General features: G+C 43.9%; 1 protein-coding gene across 2 annotated transcripts in view; it reads right to left on the minus strand.

The window, feature by feature from the left end:
- The window catches only part of APLP2 (amyloid beta precursor like protein 2), a 47,812-nt gene extending 33,687 nt beyond the window's left edge, over positions 1-14,125 (minus strand). The window contains exon 1 of one of the 2 annotated variants that reach the window (XM_027444200.3): positions 13,965-14,125. In XM_027444200.3, coding sequence (XP_027300001.1) covers positions 13,965-14,045 — 81 coding nt within the window. In that variant the 5' untranslated portion in view covers positions 14,046-14,125. The remainder of the gene's footprint in view (positions 1-13,964) is intronic. The other variant, XM_072027623.1, reaches the window with a different exon arrangement.
- Positions 14,126-18,245: the final 4,120 nt, after the last annotated feature.

Genomic DNA, 18,245 nt, shown 5'->3' on the forward strand with positions numbered 1-18,245 from the left:
ATCTGCAACACAAATACCCAAGAAGCCAGCAGGAAATTGAAGAGCGTATTTTAATAGAGCATCAAGAATTTGAAGTGGCAAGGAAAAATACCTGGAAAAGAAATTGCAAGATAAAGGGAAGATAAGCGGGAAGTTTGCAGTGTAGGCTTACGTTGGTTTCAGCCATTTGTGAGCTCGAGTTTACCTCCCTTTATGGACGTCGTTCAGCATCACAGGCTGGCTATTTGCGTGCACAGACTGCAGTTGTTTTGGAACACGATAAAATGTTCACTTGGTATCTTAAAGTCCTGCAATTAGGTGACAAGTTAACTTCCTTTGGCACGCAGGAATAATTCCACAGGAATTGCTCTCACCACACTGAAGCTCTGCAGGTTATGCTGCTGGCTTTCCACCCCCAAATTCACAATCTCCTGAAAAACACATTAATTGGTAATCCTGACATACAAACAGTCCAGATGAAACTTCAAATCTGGAAGGGGAAACCATGAGGTTTTTAAGTGCTGGCTGTCCAAGCCATGCTAATGACCATCTTTTGAGAATAGGAAACCCACGGCTCAAATACAGGGCTGCTCTCAACTTTGCAGTTGCTCTCCGAGCGTTGCCAAGTATTTGCTGATCCAGACCAAAATCAACATGTTACCAAACTAATTATGGAACAGCCTTGCTGTTTTTCAGCATCCAAACTGAGGGTATATTTATACTTAAAACTCTTTAAGTTCTGTCAAAGGTAGGGGTTAATTCTATAAATTACAGGCCTATGAGAGTAAGTCAGCAGTTAGCAGATATTACTGAGATGGGGGAAATTAGCTCTTATGAAATATATTTAGAAAATAATGCAAATTGGGATCTTAAAACAAAAACAACTCCCCACACACCTTCCCACACACCTCTTCCTCCTACTGTTATTTATTCTAAGAACTGCTTATTGCTGAGCATCTTTCAGGCAGCACCTTGTATCAGTGCTCGCATACCAAACAAAATCCTTTAAGAATATTTAATGTGCAGGGGCGTAGAAAGCAGCACTTTAAAAATCTTTGTATTTGCTGCTTAAAGATTCCCACACTGATATTCTCAGTTTATTCAGCTACAGTAAATAATCATTTTTTTTTCTTGAAGACGAAACCTCAATGCCCTAAGAAAGTTTAGTTTGCACTTAAGCTGCTCATTAGGAAAAGTTCCTAACACTTATGGGAAAAAAAAAAAAAAAAGCAAAAAGCAAAAGAATTACTTTAGCAAACCCATCTCAACTTTTCACAAAAAAACAGCCCTTCAATTTTCCTGACTGCAGTTATTTTTGATCCCAGTAAACAGCAACAAAACTGATGAAAGGCTGCCAGTTTCCTTCCACTAATGCTGGCAAACTGGAGTTCAGCAAACAAGCACGCAAGAGCAGAATTGTGTGTTGGGTTTTTAGCTTTTTTTTGGCTGTTTGTTTGTTTAAAATAAAAGCCAAACACTTAAGTAGCAAAAAGGCTGAAGAGCAGGAAGATGACTTGGAGCAACACAGCTCAATTCCAGCGGTCAGATAGTGGAAGTTTATTTGTTTATTTCTAAGTTTGTCACCCCAGAGCCAAACATCTCCAAAGCATCCCGTTACTAATGGCAGAATTTAGGCTGGAATCTCACAACTTAACTTTCTTCTTTCAAAGTGCAGTATAAAACGGGAACTCCAGCCCCTGAAGCTCCCACCCCCAGATTCAGCAATCTAACACAAGAGAGGGGTCAAATGGCAAGGAACCTTTTGAAGTACCCCTGAAGTTTTGTCAGCTGCTGGGTCACAGAAAGTGAAGAAAGGACCTCAGTAATGGCTTAATGGATTTCAGTCTTTTACTCTTTAAAAGCAATCCTGACTAATTTAGTAGCATTTTATTTCTAAAGCATTAATTTATCAGCTAGGGTTTAATAGTCACAACGTCATATCGTAGCTAAGCCAGCATACAGAAACTCTAATGGATGTATTAAACAGTTCCTTTAAGGGAAGCAACAGACCTCTACTTAGAGTAACTGCTTAATGCTATTAGAAAATTAAGCAGTAATTTATAGCACAGACTAAAGCTGGCTAGCTTCAGATCCCCTTTACTGATTTTGCTGATCCAGAAAGTAAAACTAGTTCAACAGAAGTTAGCACAGAGCCTCAAACGTGTCCAGGTTGTTGTTCTCTCAGCGTTAACTGACTTTGCATGTTGCACAAGCACACCTGACCTCCATGGTTTTATAGGTCTTGGGTCTCCTGAGCTCTATCAGATTGTGAAGCATTACAAGGGAACAAACAAAATGGGAGAACCGACTTTCATGTATGATAAAATGAGATTTCAACTTCTGTTATCAATTTCTTCCTGCTTTCAGCAGGAAGAAGGAACTCAGCACACTGATACCCTATTTCCTCAAGGTTTCCTTAAGCACTTTCAACAAAATTTTCAAGGTAGGTGTTAGAGAGCAGTGCTTTTTTTTTTTTTTTTTTTTTGAAGTTGAGCTACTATTAATTACAAGATGCGTGGAAGAAGTGGTTAGATACTGCAGCTGCATACTTCTGCTGCTTAGCTCTTGGATAATTTTTTAAGAAATGTGACACTTCAGTGAGGTCTTCCAGCACAAAACCATTATGAGCCAAAAGCTTTATTACAAAGCTGGAAGCAAAATCACCCATTCCGCATCAGTGGGGGAAATTACCCTTTGAAAAAGAACAGGCAGAACAGTTTCAGCCAATCTAGTTATGCCTTCATGAACAGCAGGCAATACAGTGAGAACTCCCATCACCTCCAGAGAAGTTCCTCTTCAAGGTCTCCAACAGGGATCACTATTTTTTATTTTCCCAGAACACACCATTTAACCCTCTATACAATCTGACCATCTCAGCAGTAAAATTCTTTGTTTGGCCTAAAGACTTAGCATCCTCCAACTGCAGGAACAGCAAAGAGAAACTTCAAGCTGTCTTGTTATAAACACAAGCCCCAACAATTCTCTGTTTCCAAGTAGCCTTGGAAAAGGCTATTAGCAGAAAGGGACTGTTTACTTTTTCTTGCAGAAACTTTTTTGCCTGCTCAGATGCTCTTGTCCAACACTTGAGTGCATTTATCTCTGCTGAGAGCCAGCAGAAAGATATAAAAGGTCGGCTGTCACAAGCAAGTTTTACTTTCTTTGACCCTACAAGCAGATATGGACGGCAATAGAAATGCTGACTTAACACATAAATCCCATCACTAGGACGGCGATTGGAGGGAAGATTGATCTGAGTATTGATGCAATAGGCCACTCACCATTTTCCTAGCCATAGGCTGAGTAGCTTCAATAGAGTTTTCTCAAAGTCAAAGGCTGAAAATGTTGCACAAAGTTCTCACCCCTGGGAGCGGTGGTTTTGTTTTTCATTAGTTGACTTCAGACATGGCCCAACAAGGCTTTTTATAACTCAGACACATGGCTGTGCAAGTATCTCAGCAGCAGCCTCACCACAATCAAGCAAATCACCGTGGTGGATTCACCTTATGGAATGTATTCAGACGCCTCACATGGTAAGAAGTGAGCCCTTGAGAAAGAGCTGTGTTGAAATAGTAGCTTGATGATGCAACAGCACCAGGCAGCCAGAAACGTCCCATTCTAATATCCTTATTTTGGATAAATAGAAACTGTCATGGGCCCCAGTGAGTTCCTTCCAGTCTAGGTCTCAACGAGGCTGCCTCTCCACGCAGCCATCAGCTAACCTAACCAGCAGTGCTCCCAATGACGGCTGAACTCATGTCATGAGCTTGGGGACAGCGAGAAGATTCTGAGAATACTGCACTCAGAAATTTTTTTTATCTGATTGCAAATACACCAGTTGGAGTAGAGAAAAAATGGCCAGAAATAAAAGCTCCTCTGTCAAGGCTGCAGAGCAATTCTAAAGCCTGGACAGCAGCAATGAATGTCCTAACTGCAGAGCTGCACAACTCCAGATCATCATTTTTGACAGTTATACATGTCAATGAAAGGGACAGGAATATTAGTGCAGCAGCTGGAATACCAAGCACAGTCCTCTTCTTTGGGGCCACTCTTTGTTCCCAAGGTTCGTTCTCATCACTCCAGTACTTATCCTAACAACTAACCTACAGCTAAGCACACAATTTTAAGTTTCACTCAGGAGCCTTGGTGCTTCAGAGGGGCTCCAACTATCCGTTCATACACAGAAGAAGAAAAAAAAAAGTGTTTGTGCAAACACCGACAGAGTGTCTCTGTATGAAAACCCAGCACCAGAGTTTCATCCGTCAGCAACACGAGCATTTGAAGTTCAGCTAAAGACGTTCACATCCTGACGCGTTCCAATGGATTGCACCACTCTGGCATGTTCAGTCTGTATCTTTATTTCATGCTTCATACAACACGTGACACATTTCGTAGCTTAATGACTGTTTTGATCCTCTTCATCACTGAAGAACGTCATCTTAAATGGGATGTAGGTACATATTGTTACGTGGATGCTGCTCAGAGAGGTATTTGAAGAGATATTCCACGCCCCAGAAGTCCTTCCAAAGCACATACTATGAAACAAAATCCTCTGCTTTACAGATGTGGAATATTTAAGCTATCTGCTATAAAGAGTGAAAAATGGCCAGCCCCCTGTTGTGGCCTGAGAAGCAGCTTACAGGCAGGTCAGGAGCACTGTCATAAAGTAGTGGCAACGTACCTCAAAGCCAAAACCTTGGGAATTGCTGCTGAAATTTCAGCTACAAACAGCTGTGCATGTCTTAGACAGTCAACTTCACTGCTAGCAGTAGCTAAATGTTTGTTGTGCCCTCGGTTTTACCATCAAGATAGATTTAATAATCACAGACTATTAAATAGAATAACAGAACAGTTTGAGTACAGCAATCTGCCACTTACATAGTGAGGAATAACGATTTAACTTTTTGCAAAAATCTTTATAAAGATAGTGACAGGAAATACAAAAAGCCAAATCGAAACCAAGGGCAACAGGGCAAATGAAGTCAAGGCATCGTTTCTTTTGCCTGAAGAAAAAGGCCATTTCACGTCTTAGCAAGCAGTACTCCCAGTCCTTCTCTTCCACAGTGCACATGAAGCTTGCAGCCCAAAATTTGTGGCTATCTTCACAGCATGCTTCTCTGGAGCAACCAGTTCAGCTGTTTGCATACACCTAACTAACAAGTACGCCGCTGGCCTTTTCAGAGCTGTAATACCCTTGAAAAACATCAGCAGCTTTTACAAAAGAGCCACAAAGATCCATTCTAGTCAGTGCCCTGCAATGAAAAAGGGAATTAACATGCTACAGATGCCCTGTGGAAAACCTCCCATGTGGTTATACTTTGAGAAGTGTTCTTCACACCACACTAATTCCCGTGTGGAGCAAGGTCCAAAGCTTGCTTAATGTAACCGAGGAAAACAAATCCATCCGAACCCAGGGATTTCAGCCTGGACTTCAAAATGCCTTTTGTCTGTATCACAGGTTTTACATTTAAGCAAATCTTAAGGAAGATTTCCTGCTGCTTTAACAGCCCTGATACATTAGGAATCCAGCTCTTCTCGTTAGTCTCCCTTTGAGCCATGTTGCTGAGCGAAGGAGATGGCAAAAGGCCTCCGAGGTGATCGGCTGGTTGGCGTTTGTTTACTTCTTTGTCTCCTACCCTGAGAACTGAAGGCGTTCTGAAGCAAGATGCAAGCACTGAAAATGAAGGATTCGTTTATCCAAAACATTACGCATAAAAGCTGTACCAGGGATTCAGACATAAATAATACATGTCAGCTGTTGTGATTAGTGTAACTCAGACACATTTTGAACATGCATACAATGAAAAGACTGGTAAAAGGACAAGCATGCAGCCAGGAGGCAGGCCCAAACCCCTCACAAGCTGTGACTTAGCCCGTACAGCCAGCCGTGGACAACACAGGGTTACAGCAGCACAAAATATTACATCGCATCGAGCCTGCTCTTTGGCAGGCCATTCATCTTCTGCCTCTCTTATTGGTAAATTGCTTCCGAGAAAGCGTCTGTTGCCCTAAACAGAACATCCACATACTGACTAGCTTTGTTGCAGAGCAAGTACTGATGCAATTGAAGAAGCCAGAATTTACGAGGAGCCTTATGGCAGAAGGTGGAGGGGATGGGGGCTGCACTGCTGCGGTTGGCGTTGCGGTGCCACCATGGATGTGCTGTCACCGTCCTGCACCCCCTGGTCGGGGAATCGCTTGGATGCTCTGGGGATGGGCTCTGGCCCCTTGCCAGTCCAGAGCAGCACAGACATTCGTGTCCAATGCAGATCTCAAAACACCAACATGTTCCAAAACAAAACAAAACAAAACAAAAAAAAAAAAACACAGAATCATACTTTCCTGGCTGGCTACCAAGTAAAAACCTTCACCACTGATTGACACTTCGGTGCTGAAGCTACAGAAACCTACTTCAGGACTCTACAGAGTGTATCCCAAACTACCTGGAGGCTCTTACTCCTATTCCAAGAGTCGTGAACATTGTGCTCCATTCAAGAATAACAACTAGTTTCCATGATAACGTGCACCTTTAACAATTGGTCTCCCTTTCTCCTAGCAGGCAACAACATCTAGCAAATACGTGAGCACCACCACGCACCCTACATTGAGTTAATCTCAGGCCAGGACTGTTGCACAGGTTAATGTGCTTAGCTTGGATCTTGACATTGTTTCATTCTTTTGGGTTTCTAAACGCGTATGTGATCTTGCTGCGTAAAATGAAGCAGACATCAAATTCAATTTCTTCAGCAAGGGCTTTGATAAATTATGCAGAGAAAGATTTGCGTTCAAATGCCGATACACTCGCTGGGAACTCAAACCACAGGTTTGAATCAACATTTTGCATTTAATCTTTTGAGAGGAATACTTAGCAGATTAAAGCAAATCTGCCCCTCTCTATTTCAGGCCACTATTATCGTAAGACGACCAGCGTAAGAAGTCAGCCAGCCCTCAACCAATGCTCAGTACTAGTGAATTAGTATAATTCGTGCAGATTGCTCTAGGACTATTTTTGGCAATTTACTAGTCCCAATATGAATGGGAAAAGATTAAACACCAACAAAAAGACCTACTACTTAGACCCAGCAATGTGTCAGACCAAAGTCCAAAACCATATCGAGAATTTGGTGATTAAAAGCTTTACACTGGAGGCTACCATACGTCTAAGCAGAAACCAGCTTCTGTTGTGAATATGCAATCCAAATCCGCTTGAAATCCAGCATGAATGCATAATGTTTATTGTAACAGATGGCACGGGCAAGATTTTTCTTTTTGTTGCTGTCACTTCACACTACGCAATGACATCATAATTAGTGGGATTCGTCAGCCCAACATCCAAAACAAAATGGACAAAACTTTTGGCAGGGAGCTGGATCTAAAAATAACGTACAAGCCCTTACAGAGAAACCCAAAAATTAAAAATGTAAATGTCTGGCTTTGATTTAAGCATCTCGGTATTGAAACTAACATAGGGCAATTCCCAGAAAATACCACGTAGCTCACCAAGCCTCTGGTCCATCCTTGCAAGAACATCATCAGAAGATGATTTTTGAGGTCTTATCGCTATTGCAGTGCTTTGAGGTGGTGGATTAAACAACCCAAGCACAACAACAATGTGAGAAAATGCATGCCTGTTAGACTAAAAAGTTAACAAAAAAATACCTTTCTTCACTGCAAGAATTAAAAAAAAAAATCACCAGCAAACACCTCAGAACATATCAGACTCTCGAAAACACAACCTAATCAGCGAGTGTTTGGTTGTAAAAACAGACCTAAATGACTAAGGGCACTTCCAAGGTTAAACACTACTTTTATTTAAACACTTCTGGTGTGGCTGGTTGTCAGCCTGCCTGATGTGATCAGCAAGGAGTCTTCAGTAAGGAGATGATAATTAGCTACTCTTAAATGGAAACTTCACCAAGTACCAATCTACTGTTACAGGAAGGAGGAACAAGGCCCCAGCCGTTCCATCTCTCTCTCCATGTCCTTGACCTGAATCAGACTATACTTCTGACTGCTGTAATTTTGTTAGAGAGAAGCTTACTGTATGAAATTACTTAAATGCATCCCTGTCACTGAGCCAAAGCCTGGGATCCCTGCACTGAAGCACGGTTATCGTCCGTGCCGCACCTCAGTGCGATACCCATACGAGGGAGGCCGCATACAGCAGGGTGAGCTGTATCACTACCTAGGACTCTGTGATTTTGCAGAGTTAGGACACGTGAAGCTTAACCAAGGCAGCCAGGGAAGAAAGGTCAGCTCTGGCATCTCCGTTTTTTGTTTATTTTTTCCAGGCTGCATCTGAATGATGCGGGTAATTGTTAAGCCCTGCGCATTTGGTGCCTTGAAAAAACTCAAAGTCATCATTTCATAACGATTTTCAGTTAGTCTCAAAACACAGAAAAGCCATCTGAGCCAAACAATTATTGATTTCGTCTCCTCTGTAAACTTCTCTGAAGCTCATGTGCTGCATGGAATAGCGACCTCAGGCCCCCTCGGTAAACTGAAGGGCCTGTACAGCTCCAGCGGCCTGCTGCGCTGCTCAGCTGCATGGGTACCCCAGCAGCCAAAATCTGCCAAAACTATCCAAGGTTCAGATGATCAACCCCCAAAAGAGCACCCTTGAACTAGATAAACTCTATAGCCAGACACTGATCAGCAGGCTTGAAATCCAAGACTTCCCAAAACTACTGCTAAAAGATGTTACTGCAAGGCCTAACACGGTTCTGCAGAGAAAAAAAAAAAAAACATAGGGAAAAAGCACCTCAGGCGAAACCATTATCCTTGCAGTCAACACACCAACATCATGGGAGCTGAACAACAAAAATTCTCAGGCTATTCTGTCAGTCGGCCAGGAGAGATCAAGTATTGATCTCTAAAATGGATAAAGAAATATATGTTCAGGCATCAGGACTGCCTGCAGCAGAAAACAAAAGACTACACGGACCATGCCTCATCCACGAGGGTGCTTTCACCATCAGTTCTCTCCCTGTGAAACACAGAGAATGAGGACGTGATTTGATTTTCCAAGAAAAATGGAAAGTGAGATCAGACATCGGACGCCACAGACAGCGGCCCCGCATGACTCCGCACACTGGTCAGAGGACAGCACGCTGCTGGAGGTACCAAGGCGCTGCAGTGCCTCAGTTCCTGCACAAGCATGATCATCACTGACAGCACAGAAAACAATCACCAAACATTATAACGAGGTTTAGTACATATACGGGTTGATCCCTCAAAAATAACGAAGGTATTTCCCTGCTGGCTATACACAGAACAACCGCTGTAATACTTGGCGATGAAGCGCTGGTAAGCAGCTTAGCTGCATGCGTTTCTGATCAGGTGGACACATGATTACGTAAAAAAGCCGAGCAGGCTACGTTTTGTGCTAGAAAGATTAGTTTAACACCACTTGCAGAAGATTACAGTTTTGATCATTTGTCTCAAGTTGGAGGTTAAAGTTTCACAAATGCAGATAAAGATGAAATTTTGAATATTAAAATCAGCCCAATGAGACTGCAGAGCAAGCATTATGACTCACTGACCACTGCACAGCCATGAAAAAAAAGTGAACTCAATTTCTCTTTTCTATGGGGATTTTTCATGTTCTCATATAGGGCAGGAAAGTTAATTACATATTCCTGACTGTTTCCTTAACTGAGAAGAAGCTGAACAAGTTAAACAATTGTTATCCACATGCAAAATCCAACTAGGGAGTTAGTTGTTCAGCATTGCAAGAATTTGTAAATTGAAAGTGCAACCAACTTAAGAAATTACTAAAAAAAATAAAAAATAAAAAATAAAAAATAAAAAATCCATCTGTTTTCCTTGAAATGCACATTGCCTTGTGCACAGTCTCTCAAGAATGGAAGTTTACTTGGTTCTTTCCCTTGTAGCACCCAACTTAAAGCATAACCTGTCCCACTGACATAACAGTGGTAACATGCTGAAGTTACCTTCTAGCCCATGGTACCCAAAATAAGAACCACCATATGCCATTTTGGATAAACCACAGTAAACAGAAGCCTGATGATTTATTCCATTCACTAAATAAAGATATGTATCTGGAGGAGTTACTCTAACTTTACACAGTGCTGTCAATCCATGTTCTCACAAACCTGAGATTTAATGGCACAACTCTTTCCTGCAGACGATGGAAACTCAAAACTGGAATACAAAATGTAAATAGCCTATGTGCCTCGCAGGCTCCATTTAAGGTTAAACCAGTGATAGGACGTGCCATTTGCCTGTCACTGCCATTAGCAGTGACAAACTCACTGCTAGCAGAGGAATCGAAGCATGCCCATTATGGGCACAGACAACACTTCTGTAGAAAAAGGGACAATCTTGCAGAGCTGAGCACAGTTCTGAAGTAGAAGCCTTACCAGAGTGGTTTATAGGCCATTGCAAGCATCTGAAGTACTCCAATTAAGAGCCAGCACCACCTTAATTTAACGAGATTTCAGGGGCACTGACTGCATGAACTAAATTTAAAAGAAAAAAAAATAATCAATGACAGTAAGCTTTACTGCATGTAAGCAACATGAGAGCAAACAGCTGAAGGATTACATCCATTTATACACCCTAAAGTAGTTAACAAGAAGATTCTGAGATGCTAAAGTACAGAAAGCGGCTTTCTTGTTCTACCAAGAAAGAAATAGCTGTGGATAGCATACTCCTTGTATTTTCAGCTGAAGAACAAGGTTATGGTTTAAGCACATTTGTACAAGCAGATGCTACAGTCAAAATAACTTATGTTTACAAGATTGAGTCCATACGCCTCCAGAAGACACATACAATGGAAAAAAGCAAAGGCAATTTTTTACAAGCAAAATCTAGAGAGGAGCGTGACATACACAGAACAGGCACTACATTCTTTCTTTCTTCACTATAATGCACTGGAGAAGGTGCAGTATGTAACAACAAAACTCAAATGCAGCTTAAGCTACCACCCGTATAATAGATTTTGAATAGCTCTCAGGTGCTGCAATGGACATTATTAACAACAAAAACACTTAATCCAAGGTAGAGATATTAACACCTAAATAACACATAAGAGAGGTCATAAATAAGATGCCCTCGCACGTCTAGCACAAGGAGAGTTGAAGGCATTCTCCAAAGAGCGGGGCTTACCTTCACGTAGCCTTCTACAATGCAGCAGAAATTCCAGAGCCTCTCTGCAATACCAGCTGCCCACCTGATTCGCTTTATTTCCTTACACGCATCTCTGCCTCTGCGAAGCTCTGCTTTAGGCTAAGATAAGGCACTGCGTCTAATTGCTTTCATTCGAAAATATATTTCCTAACACTTACTGGGAAGTGAAGTTGTGGGAACTGAAAGCAAACTAAAGGCCATGTTCAAGACTGGAATTTTACTGAGCTGTTTCTACTCAGGACTTCAACACAGAAGTGGAAATTTCCCCTAGGTGGAGTTCTTTGTTCAATGCAGCAGGCAATTAGAAGTCCCTAAGGTCTGCAGAAATGGCACAAGACTGATATTTTTGTTAGTGAGAATTTAAGCACACCGCACAGAAATAACAAGAGCTGCACAATTCTGATGCAAGACAGCACGTTGTTTTTCTCACCCCAAATGTTTTTCATTTGAAGCAGACAGGTAACAGAATCATTCAAGATGGCTTTGGAAAAAGACCACTCAAAAAAAAAAGAGATTAAAAAAAAAAGAGGCAGTATCAAGTCTGCATTGCTGAGATTCGATTACACAAAAAGGTCAAGTGATAAAAAAGAAACTTTGCATCTTTAAAGGCCTTGAGGGCACAGCAGAAGTAGTTTATCATTGGAATACAGATCAAATTAGAATAGATTTATTTTCTTTTGTCAGTCAGCATCAGTGAACTATTTGAAGTTCTCTCAGATTTCACAAGCAAAACACAGCAGTCACTGAATTCAAATACATCCTTAGGACACGCATTGCTCTGGGAAGAAAAACCCATTATTCTGCTGGGTGTCCATGCTTTCTCTGAGCTCTTATATTCAAATTCATTTGAAGAAAGGCTGTCAGAGGTTATCTGCCAGCACCACGATCTGAAAGGGAGACGGTCACCAGTGACAAGCCCCAGTAAACGCCCTATTCAAAGGTTCATCCATCAGTAATTAAAAAAATAAATAAATCTGCCACTCGCCTTCCCCCATACATGGAAGAAAGAAAAACAAATTGTAGTCGATAAGAAGATTACCGGGTGTTCCAGGGACAGGGACTGGTAGCTAAGATAATCGAGCAAAAGAAAATCCACCTAATGGGACCGTGCCAATTCAACTGAACTAATAAATACAGACAATGCTACGTATTTTCCTTAACTCTAGTACACTTTCAAATGTCTTTTTGTTTTTTAATCAACCACTTATACATTTTTCATCACATTACCTGGTATCCTCCAGTAATGATGATGAAAACAAGAACAATAACCATTTCACTTCCTAAGCTCTGCGTCAAGATAACATTCTGGAAAAAATTTGGCAGCAAGAAAGACTCGAGAGCTGCAGCTCCCCACGGGCAAGACAACGGTAGAGGATGCAGTTAAAAAAAAAAAAAAAGAATTAAAATGTCACGACTGACATTTTGTGTCAGCCGACCAAGGAGGCTGTCATGCCTTTGGAGGATGCGGATTCTGCGGCAGCAGCAGCTCGCGCACGCACCTCCGAACGCCGACAGCCCGCCGCACCAGCGCAGCCCCAGCCTGGCGCTGATCTGTGTCAGCACACGCCGGCCTGCCGCAGCCTGGGAGCAAATCCACAGCCCCCGAAACCAGCCCTGCTACAGGCACGGCGATCCGCTGAGGAAGGAGGCAGGAACCATTCCGGGCGCATCCTCTTCCAGCAGCTCAGCGCCCCAAGCCGTGGGGCTGCCAGGTGGGTGACACCGGTGCGCTCCCCTCGGTGCCAAAACCTTCGCTAATCCCATTCTGAATGCCGGGCTCTGCTTCTTCAGCTGGACGCAAGGCTTCAGAATAAAATTACGGCTAGGTTTGTTTCCTGAGGAGGAAGTCGGCTTTTTGAAAGGCAAGTCCGTGAGCAACTGCAGCCTCCAGAAGGGATGTGCCACAAGCAGCTGAATTTGCCTCGGATATGCCAGAGGAAGTGACCTACAGCTGGAGGAGTTTCTCAACAGGTGCAGGAGATCAGATTAGCGTGGTCACCACCCAGCAGCCAGGACAGTCCCCCGCCACCAAGGCAGGAGCACGAAACCTGACCGTGCCATCAGCTGGGGTCCCTCAGCCCAGTCCTGCTGAGCCTCGGCACCTTCCCTGCAGGATAACCCCAGCGCAACTTTTTCCCCATAGGATTATTGCCTCGTTCCACCAATTTACAGCAATCTAACAGAAACACCGGTAAAAATTCTGTGGAATACAATTCCCTGGCAATGGCTGAATAAGAGGGCAGGGCAGAAGTCCTGGACTAATTCCACACAAGACACAAAAACATTAACGGGCTGTGCTTATCGCAGGTTAACAACCAGCAGCTTGGGGCTCGCAATTTTTGCATGGCACGCGGGCAGATGCTGTGCTGAACCAAGCCCGGAACACTTCAACTGCCAAACCCAGCCACCCACAGCACCACAACCCGTCCCCCACCCCTCCCTGAGCACCCCGAGCCCCGCAGGACCTTGTGGCAGCTCAGCCTCCCCGAACAGCGCCCAGGCGGGGTTTGTTGAGCTCCCCTTACCCCCAGCGCACACTTTGCTCTTTGTTTTACACAGATCGCAGCCCCCAGGTTTTGGGGAAGGGCCGGGATTCCTCACCCCCCCCCCCCCACCGCGTGCAGGTAGATAATGTTAAGTTTTAATTTCTAAAGGAGCTTCCCTCCCTTAACCACCTCTACGCGTGAAGCTGCATTGATGCGAGCAGCCGGAGCAGGAGCACCTCCAGCACGCCCTTTAAGCCCAAAGATCGCCCCAGCCGCACGCTGACTGCGCACACCGGGGGCTCCCCCGCCCCAACCCGTTCCTCCCCCGACCCCGCCGCCCCCCGGACCCACCTCGATGTAGCCGGCCAGCGCGGCGGCGGGGCCGGCGAGCCCCAGCAGGAGCAGGAGGGGGAAGCGCCGCGCCGAGCCCATCGCCGCCGCCAGCCGCCGCCCGCCACCGCCGCCGCCCCGGCGCTACTGCGGCCGCCGCGCCCCCCCCGCGGGACCCGCCTCGCCAGGCCCCGCCCCCTGCCGCCGAGCCCCGCCCCTGCCGCGCCGCCCGGCCTATCGCAGGGAGAGGCGCCGAAGCGCCGGCCAATGGGCGCGGGGCGGAGAATGGGCCATATGCTTGGGGGAGGAGGGGGCGGAGCCGCGCTGGGATCAGCCAATAGGAGGGGGAGGCGCCGGGTGGGGGCTCCGCCCACGGGGGGAGCGCTGCTGTGGGGCCCGGGGGGAAAATGGCGGCCGGAAGGCCCCGAGGCGGCCCTGGCGGCGCGGCGCCCTGTGGGGCCGGCGGGGCGCGGCCGGGCGGCCTCGGGCCTCATGGTGCCTGCCCAGCGCCACAGCGAGGAGCACGAGGGCAATGGGGAGGCGTCCTCGTTTAAAAATAATAAAAAATAATCAAAAGCAGGGAGCCTGGGCTCACAAAGCCAACTCTGCGTCCCTCTGTGTCCCCTCACAAACACACTCAACACTGGGCACCTCCATTCTCCACCATAACAAAATGACACTTAACATCTTTTTTCCCTTTTTTTCCACTCTTTAATAAAAATACAGCCAAGACAGCGCTATGAGGTGGCTCCATCCCAGCAGCCACCCCAACAGGAGCTGGCGCTCGCGTGCCCACACCCCGAGAGGCTGGCGCTACCTGCAGAGATCACCACCGCACGTGCTGCTGCCTGCTTCTGTACACACCATAAAGCCCTGGGTAAACTTTAATAATGACAGGTGCTTATCCCAGCGATACATCACCTGCTGCTCCTGCGCCACTTGCTGCAAAGCGGCTTTGCCTCCTGTTCCTTTTGAGCGACTGGAGCGCGTGAGCGGTGCCTCTCGGTGCAGATGTTGTGCCACAGCTGGTGCCACAATTTAAGGACGTTTCTGCCTTTAAAACCCATCATACCGCATTTGCATCGCCTGCTTGAATTTCACCACGTTACTTATAAAAAGAAATCTAAGCAAACTGAATCAAGCCCTTCAGGAACAAACCACAGATACCAAGCACAGCTGCTGATACAGAAGCCTTTACATTCCAGTGCAAAGCATTTATCAGTCCCTTTTCAGTAGCTCTTTGGCTTCCACAACAGGAACATACCTCAATTCACGGAGGACAAATGCCCACCTTCAACATGTAACTACTAAAGCTCCTACTGGTTTCAAAGGCAAGAGCAGTGTTTAGGTAATATGACACCTTTAAAAAAAATGATCTAACCCAATACATTTTAGACTTGGCATTCTTTAAGCAGTAACAATCACGGAATCCATTATAATTATGTCTGGAAAGGAATATTCTATAGAATCTGTAGATTCACTCTTTGTATCAGAATACATATGCCACTTAGATACCGTGGAAGAAAGATTTCTGTACAAAATGTCGCATAGTTATAAAACATTTACATTCCCAACTTCCGTATTCTTTAGTGTCTCTCACAAGTGCTATTTTCTGAAATGGTTGAAGGGAATATTGCTGAAACGTTGCAGATGGGGGTAAATCTGGACGATAGATCAATACATGGCCCAGTTTTAATTAAAACAGCTGACTGGTCCACTAGTCACTTATTATAGTCTCTTTTTTATAGTATTTGAAAGCCTTTAAATCTCTTTTATTGCAGTCCTTTGGCGTATATAATTTTATTTTCAACATGGCCAAATTCAGTTGGAAAATGGAGTTAGAGTTTTTTGAAAATTGATACATTTTAATGTAAATATTTTATTGTGCAATATAAATACACCAGTAAATAACTGAGAATATTGGGAGTTAAGCTAAAAAAAAAAGTAAAAGAAGGTACTTTTCTTTCTCCCCAGGCCAAAAAGTACAAGCTAGTTATAAATCTTTGGATAGAGGCTTTCATTCTTGGTTTAATTTACACAGCACTTAGAGTGCTATATAAATTAATACACTTTTAATACTTAGTATTTACATAGCACTTGGTGAATATTAATGCTCACAACACCTCTGTGATCTAGCGTATTTTGCAGATGTCAGAAAGACTGCAAAAAAATAGGGCTTGTTAATTGTTAGAGTATGTAGTGGCATGATTCTTGGAGTACAGCAGAAACTGAAGCAATTGGCTGCAGGTTACTAAGTACCTCTAGAAATAAGTCACAAATGTCTAAGCCCAGAGGCATACAAAGTATGAGGGTCCTCACGAGACCGAATTTCAATTGCCATGTGTTACCCACGTGAGAAATCAGAACAATGGTCCAACTTGAATATACTTAAGTCTTTTATCTCAAGCTATTCGGCCACCTATAAAACTATTGTACAACAATGGCTATTAACACACACACACACACACACAAAAAGCAGCATCCACATACACAGACATACCAAATACTTGATCCACTTTAGAGTATTTTTTATTTTATTTTTTTTTATTGAGACAATCTTGATTAGAACAGCATTATCCTCATTTTTCCCTGACAAGCCATTGGAATCTGGTGACTTATATGGAAGTCTCACAGATAAGCATGAGGTACGAACTCAGCTTAACTTCTCACCTTTAGTAACAAATCCACCTACTAGTACTACACTGCAGACACACCAATGTGTAAGAGCTGAAGTCCTATCACAGGGCTGGAACACAGCATATTCTGGTTCAAAAGCAAGACCATCAGCGCTCAGCGTACTACCTAAAAAACATGCAACAAATTTAATTTGAACTCATTAAGACTAATTGATTCCCCTTCACGTGGAAATCAGACCTCCACAGAAAAGTTTTAAACCAGGAGATCTTGTTCTATCTTTCGTGGTCATTAGGAGCTCTGAATATAACTGAATTTACATGACTGCTGGAGGGCAAGGAGAAAAGGAGATTGAAACAGAGCATAGATCTGTCACTAGAGCCATAGGGCATATAACAGTGAAAGGAGCAATCACAGGGTGAGTGGATTTACCATTGCCATGATCCATCAGCTATTATGCAGCCTTCATGGAGGAGAAGTGCAAGGTGGTGGAGTGTCAGACTACACTAATGGCTGAAAATTACCTTCCAAAGCCCACCAATGATCTGTCACATCCCAGAGAACCACTTTGCACCACGCTGTGCAACCCTGGAAAAGTCATTTTAGGGCTACTTCATTTTGCTTGGCATTAATGGGGAGATGGTGTTTAATATATATGCAGGGAGGCACAGGAAGGTTTCATTAATGTCAGTAAAACCCTTTAAGATCCTCAGGTGAAAGGTTCCATGGAAGTTCAAATAACTCACACAATTAATGTTGTCTAGAACCTCTTACTTCTTTTTTTAGCCCCGTAGTTATAACTTCTGGAGCTTTCCATACATTGTAGACGAGTTCCTGTACTGTGTAGCAAAAATACATAGCACAGACTTCACAGCCAGCGGCCTCGCGGAGTATCATTTGGCTCTGCTGTGAGATGGCTGTTCTGGGATCGGAGCAATCTCCCTCATCATGCAGATGGTTGTCCAGAGCTGCCTAACAGCATGTTTACACAGCAAAATGCAAATGCAATTCCAGCAGTTAAAAAATAAAATAAAAGCACTTTCAGCAGGGATCGCGCAAGCTTTTGGTGGTGGTTGCTTTCAAATAAGTACTAGTGAACATCATAACAGCAGGTTATGCTACGAAGCATGAAGCCATGACCACTGCATGTCGACATTTTCTGTGTAGATAATTCCAGATTAGAACTAGTAGTTATCTGTTGTTGCCTCTGACAACAGTACCACTGAACTGCTGCAAGGCTGCAGCATTCCCTAGAATGCCTTTTCAATTGCTAACCCTGTTAGGTAGGTAGCAGCTTTCATTTACTTCCAAGAACCTTATTTTATATGCTTGGTTGCAGGGCTTTTAGCATCCTTTTCCCAGCACACCTATAGAAAAGATGCACTGAGAATCTTGTGCTCAGCCGTGGCTGGCTTAGAGAGAAAAATCCTCCAGTACTGCTTATTCTGTAAGTAATGTTTCAAGTGAGCACCTCTCCATTATTACTGGCAAGACCACAACTGTGTAAATGAAATGAGCATATTTATGAGCAAAAAACGTGCCCTAAAAGGGCAATGATAAACTCTTGTTAAAAACGGTGAAGAGAAGTCAGTGAGGAACGTGTCTGATACCAGTAAAGTCACTCGGAGCAGCAGCTTCAGCAGATGTGCTGAGATCACGCCAGTACCA

The sequence above is a fragment of the Anas platyrhynchos genome, chromosome 25 (genome assembly GCF_047663525.1).
Source record: "Anas platyrhynchos isolate ZD024472 breed Pekin duck chromosome 25, IASCAAS_PekinDuck_T2T, whole genome shotgun sequence".
Classification (NCBI taxonomy): Eukaryota; Metazoa; Chordata; class Aves; order Anseriformes; family Anatidae; genus Anas; species Anas platyrhynchos.